The sequence below is a fragment of the Conger conger genome, chromosome 3 (genome assembly GCF_963514075.1).
Source record: "Conger conger chromosome 3, fConCon1.1, whole genome shotgun sequence".
In the NCBI taxonomy this organism is placed as follows: Eukaryota; Metazoa; Chordata; class Actinopteri; order Anguilliformes; family Congridae; genus Conger; species Conger conger.
This window is the reverse complement of record NC_083762.1, coordinates 16,977,210-16,995,374: the sequence shown is the minus strand read 5'-3', so window position 1 is coordinate 16,995,374 and position 18,165 is coordinate 16,977,210. Positions and strand designations below refer to the sequence as shown.

At 49.1% G+C, this 18,165-nt stretch overlaps 1 protein-coding gene and 3 non-coding genes across 7 annotated transcripts in view; 1 reads left to right on the top strand and 3 right to left on the bottom strand.

Annotated features, from left to right (window-relative positions):
* Positions 1-366: 366 nt before the first annotated feature.
* trnaa-agc (transfer RNA alanine (anticodon AGC)) lies at positions 367-439 on the bottom strand. Its single transcript has one exon. It is a non-coding gene; the product is annotated as a tRNA-Ala (tRNA).
* Positions 440-1,306: 867 nt separating this feature from the next.
* On the bottom strand, positions 1,307-1,379 carry trnaa-agc (transfer RNA alanine (anticodon AGC)). The gene has a single exon. It is a non-coding gene; the product is annotated as a tRNA-Ala (tRNA).
* Positions 1,380-1,680: 301 nt separating this feature from the next.
* Positions 1,681-1,753, bottom strand: trnaa-agc (transfer RNA alanine (anticodon AGC)). Its single transcript has one exon. It is a non-coding gene; the product is annotated as a tRNA-Ala (tRNA).
* Positions 1,754-1,831: 78 nt separating this feature from the next.
* The window catches only part of brd8b (bromodomain containing 8b), a 25,541-nt gene continuing 9,207 nt past the window's right edge, over positions 1,832-18,165 (top strand). For all 4 annotated transcript variants that reach the window (XM_061236548.1, XM_061236546.1, XM_061236550.1 and 1 more), the window contains exons 1-18: positions 1,832-1,867; positions 2,537-2,633; positions 3,111-3,180; positions 3,947-3,996; positions 5,314-5,436; positions 5,985-6,065; positions 6,408-6,472; positions 7,090-7,232; positions 8,040-8,237; positions 8,526-8,598; positions 9,338-9,481; positions 10,311-10,468; positions 12,166-12,589; positions 13,069-13,106; positions 14,411-14,622; positions 15,328-15,420; positions 15,561-15,629; positions 16,151-16,430. In XM_061236548.1, the coding sequence (XP_061092532.1) occupies positions 1,849-1,867; positions 2,537-2,633; positions 3,111-3,180; positions 3,947-3,996; positions 5,314-5,436; positions 5,985-6,065; positions 6,408-6,472; positions 7,090-7,232; positions 8,040-8,237; positions 8,526-8,598; positions 9,338-9,481; positions 10,311-10,468; positions 12,166-12,589; positions 13,069-13,106; positions 14,411-14,622; positions 15,328-15,420; positions 15,561-15,629; positions 16,151-16,430 (2,337 nt within the window). In that variant the 5' untranslated portion in view covers positions 1,832-1,848. The remainder of the gene's footprint in view (positions 1,868-2,536; positions 2,634-3,110; positions 3,181-3,946; positions 3,997-5,313; positions 5,437-5,984; positions 6,066-6,407; positions 6,473-7,089; positions 7,233-8,039; positions 8,238-8,525; positions 8,599-9,337; positions 9,482-10,310; positions 10,469-12,165; positions 12,590-13,068; positions 13,107-14,410; positions 14,623-15,327; positions 15,421-15,560; positions 15,630-16,150; positions 16,431-18,165) is intronic.

Sequence of the window (18,165 nt, the reverse complement as noted above, 5' to 3'; positions counted from 1 at the left end):
CTAGGATACTTCCTACTGTTACTTTGGAATTCTCTGATCTCTGGAAGTTCTCTGGAGCGCACAGACTCCCCAGATTAATCTGTTTTATTTTTAACTAAAGATTTATAATGAGCAACTACTGTGTCTGAATATTTCTTCAACATCATTGCTGCCAAAACAACTTCACCCACGTAAAAGGGACGAGGAGGAAAAGAGACAAAAAATATTTCCTCAACAATACCATCTAGCTTTTAGGTAAACTAAGCATAAGGAACAGTTTAGTGGTTGGAACAAGTGAGCATTGCTGGGCTTAATGGTCTGTTCTTGTTAATGTGGTAAGACCACAGAACTAGACCACTTGACTGACATATTAACCAAGAAAAGAGCTGGAGGATGCGGGCATCGATCCCGCTACCTCTCGCATGCTAAGCGAGCGCTCTACCATTTGAGCTAATCCCCCTCCTGGTGTCCTGGTGGCATTGCACTCAGCTCGAGGGGTCAATTGCAGTGTACTTGTCTGGAGTTTAACCCTCAGGTTTAAAACTGTAGACCACAGAACTGTGTTATAACTAGAAGAGCCAATCCTCATTTCCCAGATCCTATGATACCTGCTGCACTTGTAATGTAGTTCTGTGATCTAGGGGTTTAAACCTGATGCATCAGGTTGCATTCACAGGCTAAATTTCTGTCCATGCCTTCCTTGTCTTACTGATAGAAATTAGCATTTTAATGACATGTTTGTTAGCTTTTGTCAACCACATTTGTTTGTTCATTAAAGTATTGAATGCAGTTTTGGGTACCATACTACAAGAGAGATATAGATGTGCTGGAAAAGGTTCAAAGAAGGGCAACCAGATTGTTTCCTGGTATAAATGCTTAAGATGCTTAATCTCTTCAAGATCAGTAAAAGAAGACTTAGGGGATATTTGATTGAGGATTTGAAATTCATTAAAGGGATTAACAATATGAACTGCAGGCGATTCTTCAGGGTGAGTTTGGTTAGCACAGTGAGGGGGCATAAATGGAATTTGGCAAAGCATATATTTAGCACAGACATTTTTAGATATTTTTTTAACACAGATGTGAACACAAGTATTCCAGTCTATGTGGAATAGCTTGCTAGGACATGTACTGGAGGCAGAAACACTGGGGGTTCTCAAGACCCGACTTGATACAAATATCATTGAGCTTTTAGGTAAACTAAGCATTAGGAACAGTTTAGTGGTTGGAACGAGTGAGCATTGCTGGGCTTAATGGTCTGTTCTTGTCAATGTGTTAAGACCACAGAACTAGAACACAGAACTGACATATTAACCAAGAAAACAGCTGGAGGATGCGGGCATCGATCCCGCTACCTCTCGCATGCTAAGCGAGCGCTCTACCATTTGAGCTAATCCCCCTCCTGGTATTTTGATGGCATTGCACTCAGCTCGAGGGGTCAATTGCAGTGTGCTTGTCTGGAGTTTAAACTCCAACTTAGCAGGCTGCTTTTGTACCCATGCCTTACTTATCTTAAGCAATATCTATTTTACTAAAATTTACTTTGGCTTTTGTGAACAGGTTTGTTAAAGTATTGTGTGTATTACGTCTGATAATTTGCTCCAATCGCAGATCTCCATCTTTGTAGTTAATTTCGAAAGATAGAAGAAACAGAAAAATACAGTAACATTGAATTACTTTGTTATGGAAAAAGAAAATAGCTGGAGGATGCGGGCATCGATCCCGCTACCTCTCGCATGCTAAGCGAGCGCTCTACCATTTGAGCTAATCCCCCTCCATTTAATTCCTGGACATTACGTCATTTTTATTGCTACCGTTCTTGACACACAGGAAGTTCAAGAAAGGACGGCGGAGCTTGGTCATAGCAAAATGGCGACCGGAGTTGGAAGTGAGTATTGTTCTTTGTCGTGGAGCTAAATAAGTCAACCGGTTTGAGCTACAAATTACTCATGTATACCGGACAGCTATTGGCATTGGGTGTCGTTTACCAATTTTCGATTAAATAAATATCATAGAGATTATTTTTCCCAGAGACTAGGAATAATTCCGATAAATTACAAGATACAGCGAGGTAGCTATATTAGCTAACTATAGCTAGCTATTGACGCGGAAAACACTTAAGCTAGCTTGGTTACGTTAGCTAATTTGTTGTTGATGTGTCTCTATAAATACGTTGATATTTTGCTGTATTCACACACCAGTTATTGCCAAGGCAACGTTTATATCTACCGGTATTTCTCATTGGCCCAGTTGACGTTACCGGGGTGACCTACATAAACTAGCCTGTTAATAAAAGCGGCATGAAGGCTGCAAGCCAGCTACGAGCCCACACAGCATGACTGAATGTTTACGTTAAGTGAATGGCGTTCAGTAATTTGATGTGCTTAATAATTTGGTTTCTCAGGTGAAGCCTGTGCTATACTTTACCTCTTCAACTGCGTTATAACGTTAACCGCTGTGTCCTTTAATCGGGCGATATTTCTGTGGGATCGGTGTCGCCGTAACAATCTTTTTTCTTCTCGGCCGCTTTCACACTGTGTTCCTCCGTCTCCTGCAGAACACAAGGTGCTCGCCTTGGGGCCGACGGAGCCATGGTCGGTCAGAGAGAAGCTGTGTTTGGCATCCTCCGTCATGAGAAGCGGAGACCAGAATTGGTATGAGTTCCTTGCACTCTTAAAAAGCGCCCAGTCTGTTTTCATATCGCCACATCCCCAGCGCTATGGGTTATTGACCAGTAAGAACCGCTGGGGCGGAGATCAGGGAATATCCGCAGCATTGATAAAAGCAAAATGAATCTGCCAGGTGTTCTTTTAGTCATATGAGGGTGCTTTAACGTGTCTTCCTCTTTGTCTGGCTGTGCTAAATTTGTTAAACAAAACGATGCTTTACATTGTAGTGGCATCTCAAATTAGGTAGTCAGTAATGTTTAAATCATCTTGTTCTGTCTTGTGTATTTTTGAGTCTCTATTCTGCAACTAAATTGCCCTGCGGTGGCAATAAAGATCTATTTTTGACTTGATTATTTGATTTGCTCTCACTGTCTTCCATGTGTCTTTGCTCATTTTCTGTGTTTTGTTCTGACCTGTGCTCACTGTGAACACGTTAAAGTCCAGTTTCTCTGTGTCTGACAGGGTGTCCGTCAGCAGAGCTATAAAACCCTTCTCAGAACCAGGGCGACCCCCAGACTGGTTCTCCCAGAAGGTAAATAACTTTGTGTGCTTGAAGACGCCACAGATGTGTACCTTCATTCCAGTATCCAGACAGACATCCTACCGGCTGAACTGGTTGCTGGGATTTAAGTCATTAAGAATGTTTTTCCCTTGAAAAAATAACACACTTTTTTGAAAATGTGTTATTCATTTATTCTGATGTCTCTGTTCCTTATGGTTTAAGTGTGTGTTTAAAAAATTTTTTGTTTGTGTTATTGAGTGTATTTTAAAAAAGGAAAAAGTTAAAATTGTTTAGAAATTTAAAAAAACCAATAAAACTACCTTGGAACGTTGTGGGAAGTGCACTTGTTGGAAGTCAAGTCAACCTTATTTGAAAACAACTGATATTGACCAAGGTGCTGTACAACAGGGATGATCGAATGATGGCCATCAAGGTCTGAAGACTGCTGGTTTTCCACCCTCCCTTTACCTGAGAGTCAGGTGTGAAGACAGTCTGGCCAATCGGTAGAACTAATAGTTCAGCTGGGAGAAAAGAAAACCGAAGCCAGATTTGGATTTGAGGTCCAGACAAAGTCAATAAATACACTCTTGATGAAGCGAGTATTTGACCACTGTAGTGTTCAGGGTCCCTGAACTGGCTCAGGACAGGGGAAACTTTTAACCTCCTAGTGGCTGGCAGCTGTAGCTTTAATACTGGAACTGTAGCCACCCAGAAGTGTGTGTTTATGGAAAATGCTTTTGTGAAAACATGTGAATTACTCCCTCACCTCACCACCTCCTGCTCTCGCCTCCCACAGCACTGCGCCTCCCAGTATTCAGAGCTGCTGGAGACGACCGAGGCCCCCAAGTGAGTGACCGCTCCACTCCCATTACTTAGGCAGAGGAGCAGCTCTTTCCCTCTCTCTCTCTCTCTCTCTCTCTCTCTCTCTCCCTCTCTCTCGCTAACTTTTATTCCAAGTCGTGCATGTGCTACTTAGCTGAAAACTTTAAGAGCACACTAATGCATTCCAGTTAGTAGATGTGATCAACCTAATTCATTTTTCTAGTTAGCACTCATCACATTTCTGGGGCAGTTGCTAAAATGGGAGCACTGTAGCGCTCTGTTCTAGCACGCAGTCATACGGCAGTTTGCCACACACCTGTGACTTGGGCTGAAGCAGGTTGCCGTATCCTGTTTGTGCATGTTCAGTGTTAGTTCAACTCCAGCAGAGTACATTCAGTCCTACCTTGGACCATATGTACGCTGTAAGAAAATTTTACTGTGTCAATTTTATGTAAAATATATTGACATATTACAGTATGTGCCATTTTTGTGAGGGAAGGTTTTTATGTACTGCTCTGTAACTGTGCAGAAGGGGATGGTGCTGTTTGGTGCATTGTGGGTAAAATTCTGCATGGGGTTTGAGGTGTAGTTAAAGCGGTGGTATTGATGACTGATGCATGTGGGGAGAAAGGCGAGGTGGTGTAGGCGTGCATTGTGGGTAAACTGCGTGCGGTCATGTGACAGGCGAAAGCGGGGGGAGAAGGGTGAGGTGGTGTAGTGGTGCATTGTGGGTAAACTGCGTGCGGTCATGTGACAGGCGAAAGCGGGGGGAGAAGGGCGATGTGGTGTCGCGGTGCATTGTGGGTAAACTGCGTGCGGTCATGTGACAGGCGAAAGCGGGGGGAGAAGGGCGAGGTGGTGGAGGGGTGCATTGTGGGTAAACTGCGTGCGGTCATGTGACAGGCGAAAGCGGGGGGAGAAGGGCGAGGTGGTGTAGGGGTGCATTGTGGGTAAACTGCGTGCGGTCATGTGACAGGCGAAAGCGGGGGGAGAAGGGCGAGGTGGTGTAGGGGTGCATTGTGGGTAAACTGCGTGCGGTCATGTGACAGGCGAAAGCGGGGGGAGAAGGGCGAGGTGGTGTAGGGGTGCATTGTGGGTAAACTGCGTGCGGTCATGTGACAGGCAAAAGCGGGGGGAGAAGGGCGAGGTGGTGTAGGGGTGCATTGTGGGTAAACTGCGTGCGGTCATGTGACAGGCGAAAGCGGGGGGAGAAGGGCGAGGTGGTGGAGGGGTGCATTGTGGGTAAACTGCGTGCGGTCATGTGACAGGCGAAAGCGGGGGGAGAAGGGCGAGGTGGTGGAGGGGTGCATTGTGGGTAAACTGCGTGCGGTCATGTGACAGGCGAAAGCGGGGGGAGAAGGGCGAGGTGGTGGAGACGGTGGAGGACGTGATCGTGCGCAGGCTGACGGCCGAACGGATCGAGGAGCTGAAGAGGCTGCTCCGAGACACACAGGAGAAATACAGGTACAGATCCCCAAACCCCCCGTACCCCACTGAGCCCCTGACCCCCATACCTCTCTATCCCAAACCCCCATACCCCACTGAGCCCCTGGGCCCCATATCTCACTCCCAAACCCCCGTACCCCACTGAGCCCCTGGGCCCCATACCTCACTATCCAAAACCCCCTTACCCCACTGAGCCCCTGACTCCCAAACCCCCATACCCCTCAGCCCATGGACCCCCTGACCCCCCATAACCCACTGAGCCCCTACTCCCTCATACCTCACTATCCCAAACCCCCTTACCCCACTGAGCCGCTGACTCCCAAACCCCCATACCCCTCAGCCCATGGACCCCCCCTACCCCCTCATACCTCACTATCCCAAACCCCCTTACCTCACTGAGCCCTTGACCCCCCATACCTCACTCCCAAACCCCCATACCCCTCAGCCCCTGGTCCCCCCCACCCCCCATACCCCACTATCCCAAACCGCATTCCCCACTGAGCCCCTGGACCCCCATACCTCACTCCCAAACCCCCATGACCCCCTGACATTTCCTGTCTCCACAGGAAGCTGAAGAAGGAGGCGGAGCTTATCCAGGCGGGGCATCTGGACACAAAACTAGAGGAGCTGTGGGGAGAGATTGTGCAGTAAGAACCGTCTGTCTGTCCCCTGCTATCACCCACCTGTCTGTCTGTATCCTGGCTACCACACACCGGTCTGTCTGTATCCAGTGACACACCTGTCTTTCTAGCTGTCTGTCTGTCTATCTGAACTGGAGGTAATTTACTCTTGCGTATGTGATTATTCATTGGTTTATCTTTGGTTGAATCAGTGCAGGGTATGTCTGTTCAGGTATGCGTGTGTGCCTGCGTGCATGTTTGTGTGTGTATGTGTGTATGTGTGTATGTGTGTATGTGTCTGTGTGTCTGTGTGTGTGTGTGTGTGTGTGTGTGTGTGTGTGTTCATGGATTTTCTCTTTTACTCAACAGAAAGAAGAAACAGGAGGAAGAGGAGGCAGAGCAGAAGAGGAAGGCCACCGATGCAGCTTATCAGGGTACAGCTCCCTCTGTCAGTCAAATATAAACCCTCAGGCCCTAACATTCACTAACTGTCCTCGTGTAGGAGTACAGGTCTAGGATCAGTTAGCCCTGTGGCTCACAATGGCTGAGGGTCAGATGTGGATCAGTGAAGGCTGATCCTAGATCAGTGGTCCTACCCACAGGGGCTTTGTGAATACAGGCCTGAAAATGTACTGCAGTTCAGCACTGCGCTTAAAGGCGTACTATGCAAGGTTAATTAGCCTTCCTTTGGTCCTGTGTTTACAATCAAAGAAGTATCCTCCTCCAACCTCAACCCTGCTCACTCAACCCCATAAAAAAAAAAGAAAAATCAAATTAATGTTTCATTTTTAATTATACATCTGTTGGAGGGAAATTTGCACGGGTTTGGCTAAGTCTGGCAAAGAGGAGATTGCCAGTGCATCATAGATATACCATAGCATGGTTATTTTATAACATTTCAGGGTGAAAATCCTGCGTAGTATGCCTTTAAATGGGGGAAAAACTTGATGAAACGAGGTAATAGTTGGTGGGCGGGGATCTATCCCTCTGTCGGCTGTGTGGGCTGTGTTTGGAAGAGTCCTGGGGTACTCACCCACCCCTCTCCTCTCAGTTCGGCAGGCGGTAAAGAACACCCCGAAGCGGGTGACCAGTGTGACCGTACGCTCCCCGCTGGGCAGCAGTTCGCCCAGTCTGGAGTCACCCCTCCCGGACCCCCCCCAGCCCCCACCAGAGGAGCCCAGCGCCACGCCCGCTGTAAGCACCCGATCTCCACACTTTCCCGCGCCTCCTCCCAATCAAAATGACTATTTCAGTTTTCAGTCCCTATTAAAACCCTTTCTCAATTTGGGTGGAGCCACTTCATATTGGGCTTGGGACTGAAAGGGTTAGTTCCCCCCCGAATCTGGGTCAAATATGTAGTCGTTTTGGTTTCAAATACTTTTCTGTGTTCGATTTGACCTTGCTCGGTCCCATTGAGCCAACCTGAAGGTGGGGTTTGTACTTTTTGAGAGTATTTCATAGGTTCCAATAAACCAGATAAGCTCAGGAAAGTGTAGAAAATATTTGACAAACAATTACGTTTTTGACCCAGATATGATACAACTCCAGCCGCCCTAGATTTTTTTGAAAAAGAATCTGGGTTATTCTAAATGTTGTTAAACCGTTATTTATCTGATATACACTGATATTTTTATTATTTATCAGTATATTCTTGTTTGGTTTATATTCTTCAATATATAACAAAACAGCATTTTTACTCTTATTACCTGTTGTAATTGTCTGCAAATACATGTTCTGAATGACAGCATTTCTGTCTGGAATTAAAATCAAATGTGCCGAACTGATAGAATATCTAATAAATTAGATTTCAAACAGACACATACCCCTGAACTGTGAAACCGAGATCTCGACGTCGTCTCAGTTCCCCCCCCCCCCCGGTGCTGTATGTCTGTTCACCGATGAAAAGACACTATAAAGGTGCCTCACGCAAGCTTTGATAATTCTCTCTGTCTCTTCCGTCTGTCTCCATCCCCCTCTCCTCCCCTCCCCTCCCCTCCCCAGCCCCCGGGCCCGGCCGTGTTCATCCCCCTGCCGGAGCCCTCGGGGGGCCCGCCCGTAGGCCCGGAGCCCAGCCTGGGGCCTCTCCTGGAGGACTCCCCGCAGAAGAAGCTCCTGAGCCAGAAGGCCACTCCGCCGGCCTCCCCCCTGCTCTCTGAGCTGCTGAAGAAGGGCAGCCTGCTGGCCGCTAGCCCGCGCCTGGTCAGTGCCGGCCCTCTTTTATATCTCTCTTTATATCTGTGTTCCTGCCTCTCACCAGTGAATGCTGGGATAGGCGACCTGTATAAGGCCTGGAATAAGCCGATTAGATAACGGTTAGGTGGGTGGATAAGTCATTGTTTTGCGTATGAAGTGTTTGTTAAGTTTTAATGAACTTTAATGTGGTGAGGGTGTGGAGCTGAAGGGGAGCCTGCGGACGGCCATGGTGGGGTGGGGAATGGGGATGTCGGGTGGAGGGGGCACTGTGCTGACCCCTCTCTGCCGTTGCAGGTGGGAGACGGAGACATACCTGCAGGCCTGGCGAATGGAGGCACCGCCATCTCCACCGGACAGGCCACCACAGGTACTCCCGCTCGACCGCTGACGTCTGTGTGCATGCGGAACGAACCTCAGCGCCGTGTCGTTACACTGCCCAGTGCTCACCCAGTGGAGCGGGGAAAGGTTAACGGGTCCTGTCTGTAGTCAGGTCTGTAGTCGGGTCTGTACAGACTGCGCATCTCCAGAGAGAAGGGATCATGTGCCGATTACAGGACTGTTGCCCTTTGAACAGTGCATAAACAAACATCTGGGCTGGCAGCACACCGTTCCTCCCTGCTGGCGTGTGTGTGTGTGCGTAGGTGCTTTTCTCTTGGTCCGGTGTTCATGCCCACGTCCTCCTCTGGCTAGGACACTGACGTGTGTGTGATGTGTGTGTGATGTGTGTGTGTGTGATGTGTGTGTGACGTGTGTGTGCGTAGGTGCTTTTCACTTAGTCCGGTGTTCATGCCCACGTCCTCCTCTGGCTAGGACACTGACGTGTGTGTGACGTGTGTGTGCGTAGGTGCTTTTCGCTTGGTCCGGTGTTCATCCTCTGGCTAAGACACTGTGACGTGTGTGTGACGTGTGTGTGACGTGTGTGTGACGTGTGTGTGACGTGTGTGTGGTGTGTGAGCGCTTGCGTACGAGTGTCAATGCAGTGCCTGCTACAGGAAGAATAGCCAAGCCTCAGTAGTGCAGTAGTGTCTGCTTCTAGCTCAAGGCCTTGTCGCTCTCTGTCCTGTCTGTCCGTCCCTCGTCTGTCTGTCTGTCCGTCCATGGGCCAGGTGCTCCCACGCTGTCCCGTCTGCTGGAGGCCAGCCCCGCCCAGTTCCCCGCCCCCCTGGGCCCATTGGCTGCCCCCGAGCCCAATGCCCACCCCCCTCCTGCAGCTGCCCCTGCAACGGACAGCACCACCTCGCACAGCACAGGTCTCTCTCTCTCTCTCTCTCTCTCTCTCTCTCTCTCGCTCTATCTCTGTCTCTGTCTCTACCCCCTCTCTGTCTGTTTCTTTCGTCCCCTGTCTCTCTCTATTTCTCTCTCTCTGTCTCTACCCCTCCCCCTCTCTCTCTTCCCCCATTTCTCTCTGTCTCTACCCCCTCTCTGTCTCTGTCTCTGTCTCTACTCCCTCGCTCTCTCTCTGTCTCTCTCTTTCTCTTTCTCTCTCAGGTTTGTGAATCTCTGCTGAGAGAAAGCTAAAGTTTGCGTCTCTGCTACCTGCCCAGCCTTAGTGTGTCTTGCAGTTTCTCAGAATACATTGATACAATGGATCGTAGCATCATTTCAGCTTGTCCCTGTAAAACAGTCTAGAGTTAAAATAATGGAAGAACAAGTAGAGCTGCATTTAAACCTGGAGGTAAAACAGAAGGGAACTCAATGTTCTTATTGATGCAGCGGGTAATGTGAATGAGGGGGGAACTCGATGTTCTTCTTGATAGCGCGGCTAATGTGAAATCGTTGGCTAATGCTTGTTTCATCGCTCATTCTCTGCACTCCGTAGCGCTGCTGTAACTGAGAGTTCTGCTGAACTACTGCCAGCTGTAAACAACTAGAAAGTCACATTTGTTTGTGTTTGTCTGTGTGTGTGTACATTTTTGTGTGTATGTCTGTGTGTATTTGTGTGCATGTATGTGTGTGTACGTGTGTGTGTATATTTATTTGTGCGTGTATGTGTGTATGTGTGTGCGTGTGTGCGTACGTGTGTGCGTGTATGTATGTGTGTGTGTGTGTGTTTGTGCACGCGTGTGTACATGTGTGCAGGAGATGACCCAGGCCTCAGCACGGAGCCCACGGGGAGCCCCTCCCCAGAGGAGGTGAAGGCGGAGCTGGGGGAGGAGGACCTGGTGGCCGTGTCCTACATGGGGGACGAGCTGGACCTGGAGACTGTGGGCGACATCATCGCCATCATCGAAGAGAAGGTACCCGCAACGCCACGTTATGACAACAGAGTCCCCACGAAGACACGTCTAGAGCAATGCCACATCATTATGTCCCCCCCCCAGAAAATCACTATGTCCCCACAAAGCAGGTTTACGACAACAGAGTCTGATACTGCATGGTCTGATGGACTGAGCGTTGGTTTGTACGCTGCAAGGTCTTGAGGTTCGTCCCCACAAAGCATGGAGTTTATTGTGAAAACACGGATGCTGCATTATCGCTAAATCCAATCAATTGTGCATTTGCGGTCCAGGCGGGTTGAAGACCGCATAGAGACGGCATGTTTTACCGCCTAGTTTTAATAATTATGCGTTGGTGCAACACTTTTGCGTTCCCCAATATACACTCATCCATTTGGCCTGCACTGCACGAGGTTATATCCAAGTCTGGCCCTTTGGACTGATGAGGGATGCTCTCCAATTTAGACTAATGTTCCAAAGAAGAGCAAACTTCTGATGCTTAACAGATTTAACCGGTCCATTGGGAACAGATCAAGTAAACAGGGCACATTTTTTAGTCTTCCACGGTGCCTTTTTTAGCGGCTAAATGCTTTGGTGCCTTTTGGTGAGCCATTTATTTTACTGCCACTCATGTCCCAACCAATTTTCATTGTCAATATTTAGCACGTTTTGACCCCCCAAGTGTTCCTGTATGATGTTTATTATATCATTCAGGGTTGTTAGGGACTTCTTTATGGTTTTATGGTTTATTGGTTTTTTTTTATTGGGTCTTACCTGTGCGAGTTTAATTGGTATCATGGTTCTAGTTTGGCATAATAGACATTTCATGCTTTAATGATGTTTCCCGTAAACTCGCTGGTCTGGGACTGTTGCTCAAATAACACGGGTACATGCACTCATGTCGTCTTCAGCTGCAAGCAGACCTGGGTTAAATACGTAATTGTTTTGGATTTGAATACTTTTCTGTGTGCGATTGATCTTGCCTGGTGCAGTTGAGCCTGCCGAGATTCTCTCGTTTCGGTTGTTCGTTCTTGTTACCAGCTTCTCTGGTTACCTGCATTTCTGGTTTTGGTTTGCTCTGGTTACCTGCGTCTCTGGTTTTGGTTTGCTCTGGTTCCCTGCTTCTCTGGTTTTGGTTCGCTCTGGTTTTGGTTCGTTCTCGTTCCCTGCTTCTCTGGTTTTGGTTTGCTCTGGTTACCTGTGTCTCTGGTGTTGGTCGCTGTGGTTACCTGTGTCTCTGGTGTTGGTTGCTCTGGTTACCTGTGTCTCTGGTTTTGGTTGCTCTGGTTACCTGTGTCTCTGGTTTATGGTTCCCTCTGGTTACCTGTGTCTCTGGTTTTGGTTGCTCTGGTTACCTGTGTCTCTGGTTTTGGTTGCTCTGGTTACCTGTGTCTCTGGTTTAGGTTGCTCTGGTTACCTGTGTCTCTGGTGTTGGACGCTCTGGTTACCTGTGTCTCTGGTGTTGGTTACTCTGGTTACCTGTGTCTCTGGTTTAGGTTGCTCTGGTTACCTGTGTCTCTGGTGTTGGACGCTCTGGTTACCTGTGTCTCTGGTGTTGGTTACTCTGGTTACCTGTGTCTCTGGTGTTGGTTGCTCTGGTTACCTGTGTCTCTGGTGTTGGTCGCTGTGGTTACCTGTGTCTCTGGTTTTGGTTGCTCTGGTTACCTGTGTCTCTGGTGTTGGTCGCTCTGGTTACCTGTGTCTCTGGGTCCCGGCAGGTGGATGACTGTGCCGAGGCCCTGGACGCCGCGGCGGTGGAGGCGGCCCTCTCTCTCTGCGAGGACGCTGCGGCTGGCCACGCCCTCTCCGGCCCCTGGGAGTCAGCTGACCCTTCTGGCCCCGCCACTGACCCCTTAGACCCCGCCCCCAACACCATGGACCTGCCCACTAACTCCCTGGACTCCTCCTCCACACACGTTACCATGGAGATTAAGGAGGAGGAAGAGGGTGGGGCTGTGGTAGTCCCTGCCCCCTCGCCTCCCGTGGCCTCTGAGGACACTCAGATTGAGGGGGGGAGGTCCCAGGCCCAGAATCAGGGCGGGGCTGATGGGGAGGAAGGGCCAGACGAAGCCACGCCCTGCCCGTCTGTGAAGTGTGAGAGTGAGGAGTGGACTCAGCCTGGTGGGGACATTCCCTGTGCAGGTGTGTACAGCGCGCACACACACAAATACACACACACATACACACACACTCACACATAAACAAATACACTCACACACTCACACACACACATACACTCACACACTCACACACACACACACATACACTCACACTCGCACACACACACATACACACACACTCACACACACACATACACTCACACTCGCACACACATACATATACACACACACACACACACACACACACACATACATACACTCACACAAACCCACACATACACACTCACACTCACACACACACACACACACACACACACATACACTCACACAAACACACACATACACACTCACTCACACACACACACACACACACACACATGCATGCATACACACACGCACATAGCTAAATATACAAGCACAGACATATACACACGTACACACTCACACATGTTCCCCTGAAGGCCTGTTGGTGACTAACTCTGTTTTCTCTCTGATCCACAGACTCAGAAGACAGCTCAGCCTCGGGGAAAGACTCCAGGGTGTGTACTAAAACGCCTGCAGTAACACTCACAGGAGCTAAACCACACGTGCTCTTAAACAAGCCTGCAGTAACACTCACATGAGCTAAACCACACGTCCTCTTACACACGCCTGCAGTAACACTCACATGAGCTAAACCTCACGTGCTCTTAAACACGCCTGCAGTAACACTCACATGAGCTAAACCACACGTGCTCTTAAACACGCCTGCAGTAACACTCACACGAGCTAAACCTCACGTGCTCTTAAACACGCCTGCAGTAACACTCACATGAGCTAAACCTCACGTGCTCTTAAACACGCCTGCAGTAACACTCACATGAGCTAAACCACACGTGCTCTTAAACACGCCTGCAGTAACACTCACACGAGCTAAACCACACGTGTTCTTAAACACGCCTGCAGTAACACTCACATGAGCTAAACCACACGTGCTCTTAAACACGCCTGCAGTAACACTCACATGAGCTAAACCTCACGTGCTCTTAAACACGCCTGCAGTAACACTCACATGAGCTAAACCACACGTGTTCTTAAACACACCTGCAGTTAAACACACATGACCTACAGCAGATATGCTCTTAAACACATGTAAACGCATGTAAATCCGCATGCTTTGGAGCCAGAGTCTCACGTGCTTGTCTGCGCTCTCCTAAATCACTACAGAAGGGACCAGCACTCCTTAATCTTGTTCTGCACTTAGCACTTTTTTTCAGCAACTCAACTACTCAAAGCACTTATCAAGTAATGCCTCTCGTTCACCCATTCTCACACACACACACAGACACACACACACACACACACACACACACACACATATGCACACTTACACACCAGCCATGAGAGGCAGCCATTCAAGGCTCCAACCAGTTCAGCAGGAACAGTTTGAAGGAGAGCCCTTCAACACTTTTGCCCGGAGTGCCGGAGACTGAACCGAGAACTCTTTGATTTATCGACAGCCACTCTACATCCTGAGTTAACGTCGCTGCAATAATGTGATTGGGCATTCTGGGAAGGTGGGGGTGAAAAAACCTTTACTAAAACAACAAAATGGCTGCCAAAGTAATGACTGGGACACGCAAAGTCGGTGGTTCTAATCCCGGTGTAGCCACAATAAGATCCGCACAGCCATTGGGCCCTTGAGCAAGGCCCTTAAACCCTGCATTGCTCCAGGGGAGGACTGTCTCCTGCCTAGTCTAATCAACTGTACGTCGCTCTGGATAAGAGCGTCTGCCAAATGCCAGTTATGTAATGTAATGAAACTCGTTCTCTCTCTCTCTCTCTCTCTCTCTCTCCCTCACAGGAGGTGAAGGAGGAGGACGGGGCGAGCGACGCGGACGAGGGCAGCGTGTCGGAGATGAAGGAGTGCGGGGAGGGGGAGGGGGACGGGGCGTACCTGTCGGAGCTGGAGCCGGCGGCGAGCGAGAGTGAGGACGGCTTCAGCCTGCCCACCCCCTCCCTGCAGCGCTACGCCGCCGCAGACTCCGCCCCCAGCAGCCCCGCGTCCTCCCAGTTGTGAGTCTAAGAGCCGCAAACCTGAAAGTGTCGGCGAGACTTCACTTCTACCCCTCGCTGCAAGGCTGAGGTGACCGTGTCGTACGCGTGACGTAACCGCTGTCGCGAGATGGCATAACCGATGATGTCCCGTTGATGTGAAATGATGCAAAACTCTGCCATCTGGTGATGGGTGTTATGTCATGTGTATGACGGTGTTATGTCAGGTTTATGGCGAGGGCGTGAAGTGAAGGGTTACCAAAGTTTCTGTGTGACCATTATGACCATGAGACTGGCCTGAAGCTGTGCTGACACCCATCTTTCCTTCTCTTTCTCACATCCTCTTTTGCTTTTTTTTCTGATTTCCTCCTTTCTATGTTTTTCGTTTTCTATTCCGCTCTCATTTTCCATTTTTATTTCTCTCTCTCTCTCTCTCTCTCTCTCTCTCTCTCACACACACACACACACTCACTCACCCATGCACACACCCATGCACACACACACACACACACACACACATACACACACTCACTCACCCATGCACACACACACACACACATACACACACTCACTCACCCATACACACACACACACACACTCACTCATCCATGCACACACACACACACACACACACACACTCACTCACCCATACACACACACACACACACACACATACACACACTCACTCACTCACTCATCCATGCATGCACACACACACTCTCTCAGCTCGATGTGCAGTGAGGACCAGGAGGCCATCCAGGCGCAGAAGATCTGGAAAAAAGCCATCATGCTGGTGTGGCGCGCGGCAGCCAATCACAGGTTCGTATTGCTATAGCCAACATCCAATCAAAGACCAGCATTGGTGCCGATACCCTTATGAACTGATTACCAAGCAGCCATAGGAATGTCTCACGGTGAGGAATTTAAAATGGACTGATTGACTGACTGATCTGTGACAGGTATGCCAGTGTGTTCCTGCAGCCCGTGTCTGATGACATCGCCCCCGGCTACCACAGCATTGTACACAGGTGAGATCTACCTGTGCTGCCACCGACTCGTCAAACCCTCCAGGCTCCGCCTCCACTCTGCCCTATAAGTTCTCTATTCATGCACGCCCAGAAAAATGCAGCAAAAACTTTTGGCTTCGGCTGTTTTTATTTTTCCGCCATATTTCCTTTATCCCTTTCTTTGTCTGAATCTCTTCCTGTCTTTTGAATCTTTTTTTCGTCAAAGTTTAGTGTAACATCTTTGGGTCCTCGAGATGTCTTATATCAATCAAAATTGTTATTACAGTAAATATTATTTGATAGTCTTGCTGATGGTTTATGCTTGACATAGACCATGAAAGTAAACAACCATCCACGTCCCCACCAAATTATATATATATATATGGTTTTTTTTTAGGGTAGTTGGTTCTAAATCTTGTTTTTTATCCCTGTACTGCTTTGTCTCCTTCCACACTGTCCGGCGCCTGGCCCCGCCCGACCCCCCTCCCCTCCTCCTCATGCCCCGCCCCCTCCCCCTCCCCCTCCTCGTGCCCCGCCCCCAGGCCCATGGACCTGTCCGTCATCAAGAAGAACATCGAGGCGGGCCTGATCCGCACCACGGCGGAGTTCCAGCGCGACATCATGCTGATGTTCCAGAACGCGGTGATGTACAACAGCTCGGACCACGACGTGTACCACATGGCCCTGGAGATGCAGCGCGACGTCCTGGAGCAGATCCAGCAGTTCCTGGCCACGCAGCTCATCATGCAGACCTCCGAGTCCGGCATCAGCGCCAAGAGCCTGCGGGGACGCGAGTCCGCCCGGAAGGACTCCACCGACAAGGTGAGGGAGAGAGGGAGGGAGAGAGGGAGAGAGAGGGGGAGAGAGAGGGGGAGAGGGAGAGAGAGAGAGAGAGGGAGAGAGAGAGAGGGAGAGAGAGAGATAGAGATAGAGAGAGAGAGGGGGGGAGAGAGAGGAAGGGAGACAGGAAATGGAAAATGGGAGAGAGGGGGAAGTGGCAGAGTACACCCGTAAACGGTACTTTCGATGGGGGGAGGGAGAGGGAGAGGGAGGGAATGGGAGAGAGGGGGGGTAGAGACAGAGTACACCTGCAAATGGGACTGGACTGTGCCAATTGGGGGAGGGAGATAGATAGAGGGGGAGGAAGGGATAGAGGGAGGGAGGAAACGGGAGAGAGAGGGATAGAGGCAGAGTACACCCACAAATAGGACTCCAACAGGGGTAGGGATGGCGGGGAGAGAGGAATTACATGCAGGGAAATATTTTTAAAACTGGAGGGAAATGGGGTTTTCATACGAGGCTAGTAAAAGTGTTTACGTAAAAGGTTTTTGAGAGTTTACAAACAAGATGAGTGAGCAAGTTTACATACAAGGATTTTAAGAGTTTAAAAACAATATTAGTTGGTGTTTTCAAACAAAGTTTGTAAAAGAGTTTACAAACAAGGTTTGTAAGAGACCTTACGAATAAGGTTAGTAAGCAAGTTTGCGTCAAGATTTTACCGATAAGATGAGTGAGAGATATAAGGTTAGAAAGGGACTTTACAAAAAAGGTTAGTAAGAGTTTAAGAACAAGGTTAGTAAGAGTTTAAAAGCAAGGTTAGTAAGCAAGTTTATGCAAAAGGTTAGTGAGAGTTTACCTGTAAGATGAGTGAGAGATATAAGGTTAGTAAGGGACTTTAGAAACAAGATTAGTAAGAGAGTTTATGAACAAGGTTAGTAAAAGTGTTTACGGTGTTTGCACGTTCTTGCACTAGCACAGAGCACAGGCCAGATTTTTACACACTGTAAAGCACATCAGCAGAAATAAGGGGAGACTATGGAAGGAAGGAGAGGAAGAGTATGAATGAGGAAGAGGATGAGTAGAATGAGGTTTTCACCATGGAGGGAGGCCAGATGGTTGCGGAAATAAATGTATCGGTGGGCATGGAGCCTTTTCGTGCGCACACAGGCCGTGGTTTAAGTGTGTGCGCGAGCGCGTGAGTGTCAGTGTTTCCATATGCATGCGTTCATCACATGCATGCCCAGGTGTTCGGACGTATGCTCTGTACTGCGTTTTACTGTGCCTCACCCAGCTCTTACAGTCATGTGTGCGCTCATTCAGTTCATTCTGCTATTACCTGGACCTGGGCCTTCCCATGACCTCCGCATGAGGCCTGCCCATACGCACTGACTGGCTCACTGAACGACTCACTCACTCACTCACTCACTGACTCTCTGACTGACTCACTGAACGACTCACTCACTCACTGACTCTCTGACTGACTCACTCAACGACTCACTCACTGACTCTCTGACTGGCTGACTCTCTGACTGGCTGACTGTCTCACTGACTGACTGTCTCACTGACTGACTGACTCACCGACTGGGTTAGGGGCACTGTTCCTGGGGCCCCATTGTTCTTTCAGTACGCTCCCATAGAAGCACACACACACACACACACACACGCAGACACACACACACACATGCACACATACACTCGTCCAGGAATAGACACACATCCTTACAGCCCATTGCAGTTGTGTTTTCCCTCACACTGACCGTCACCCTGTGTGGGGAAA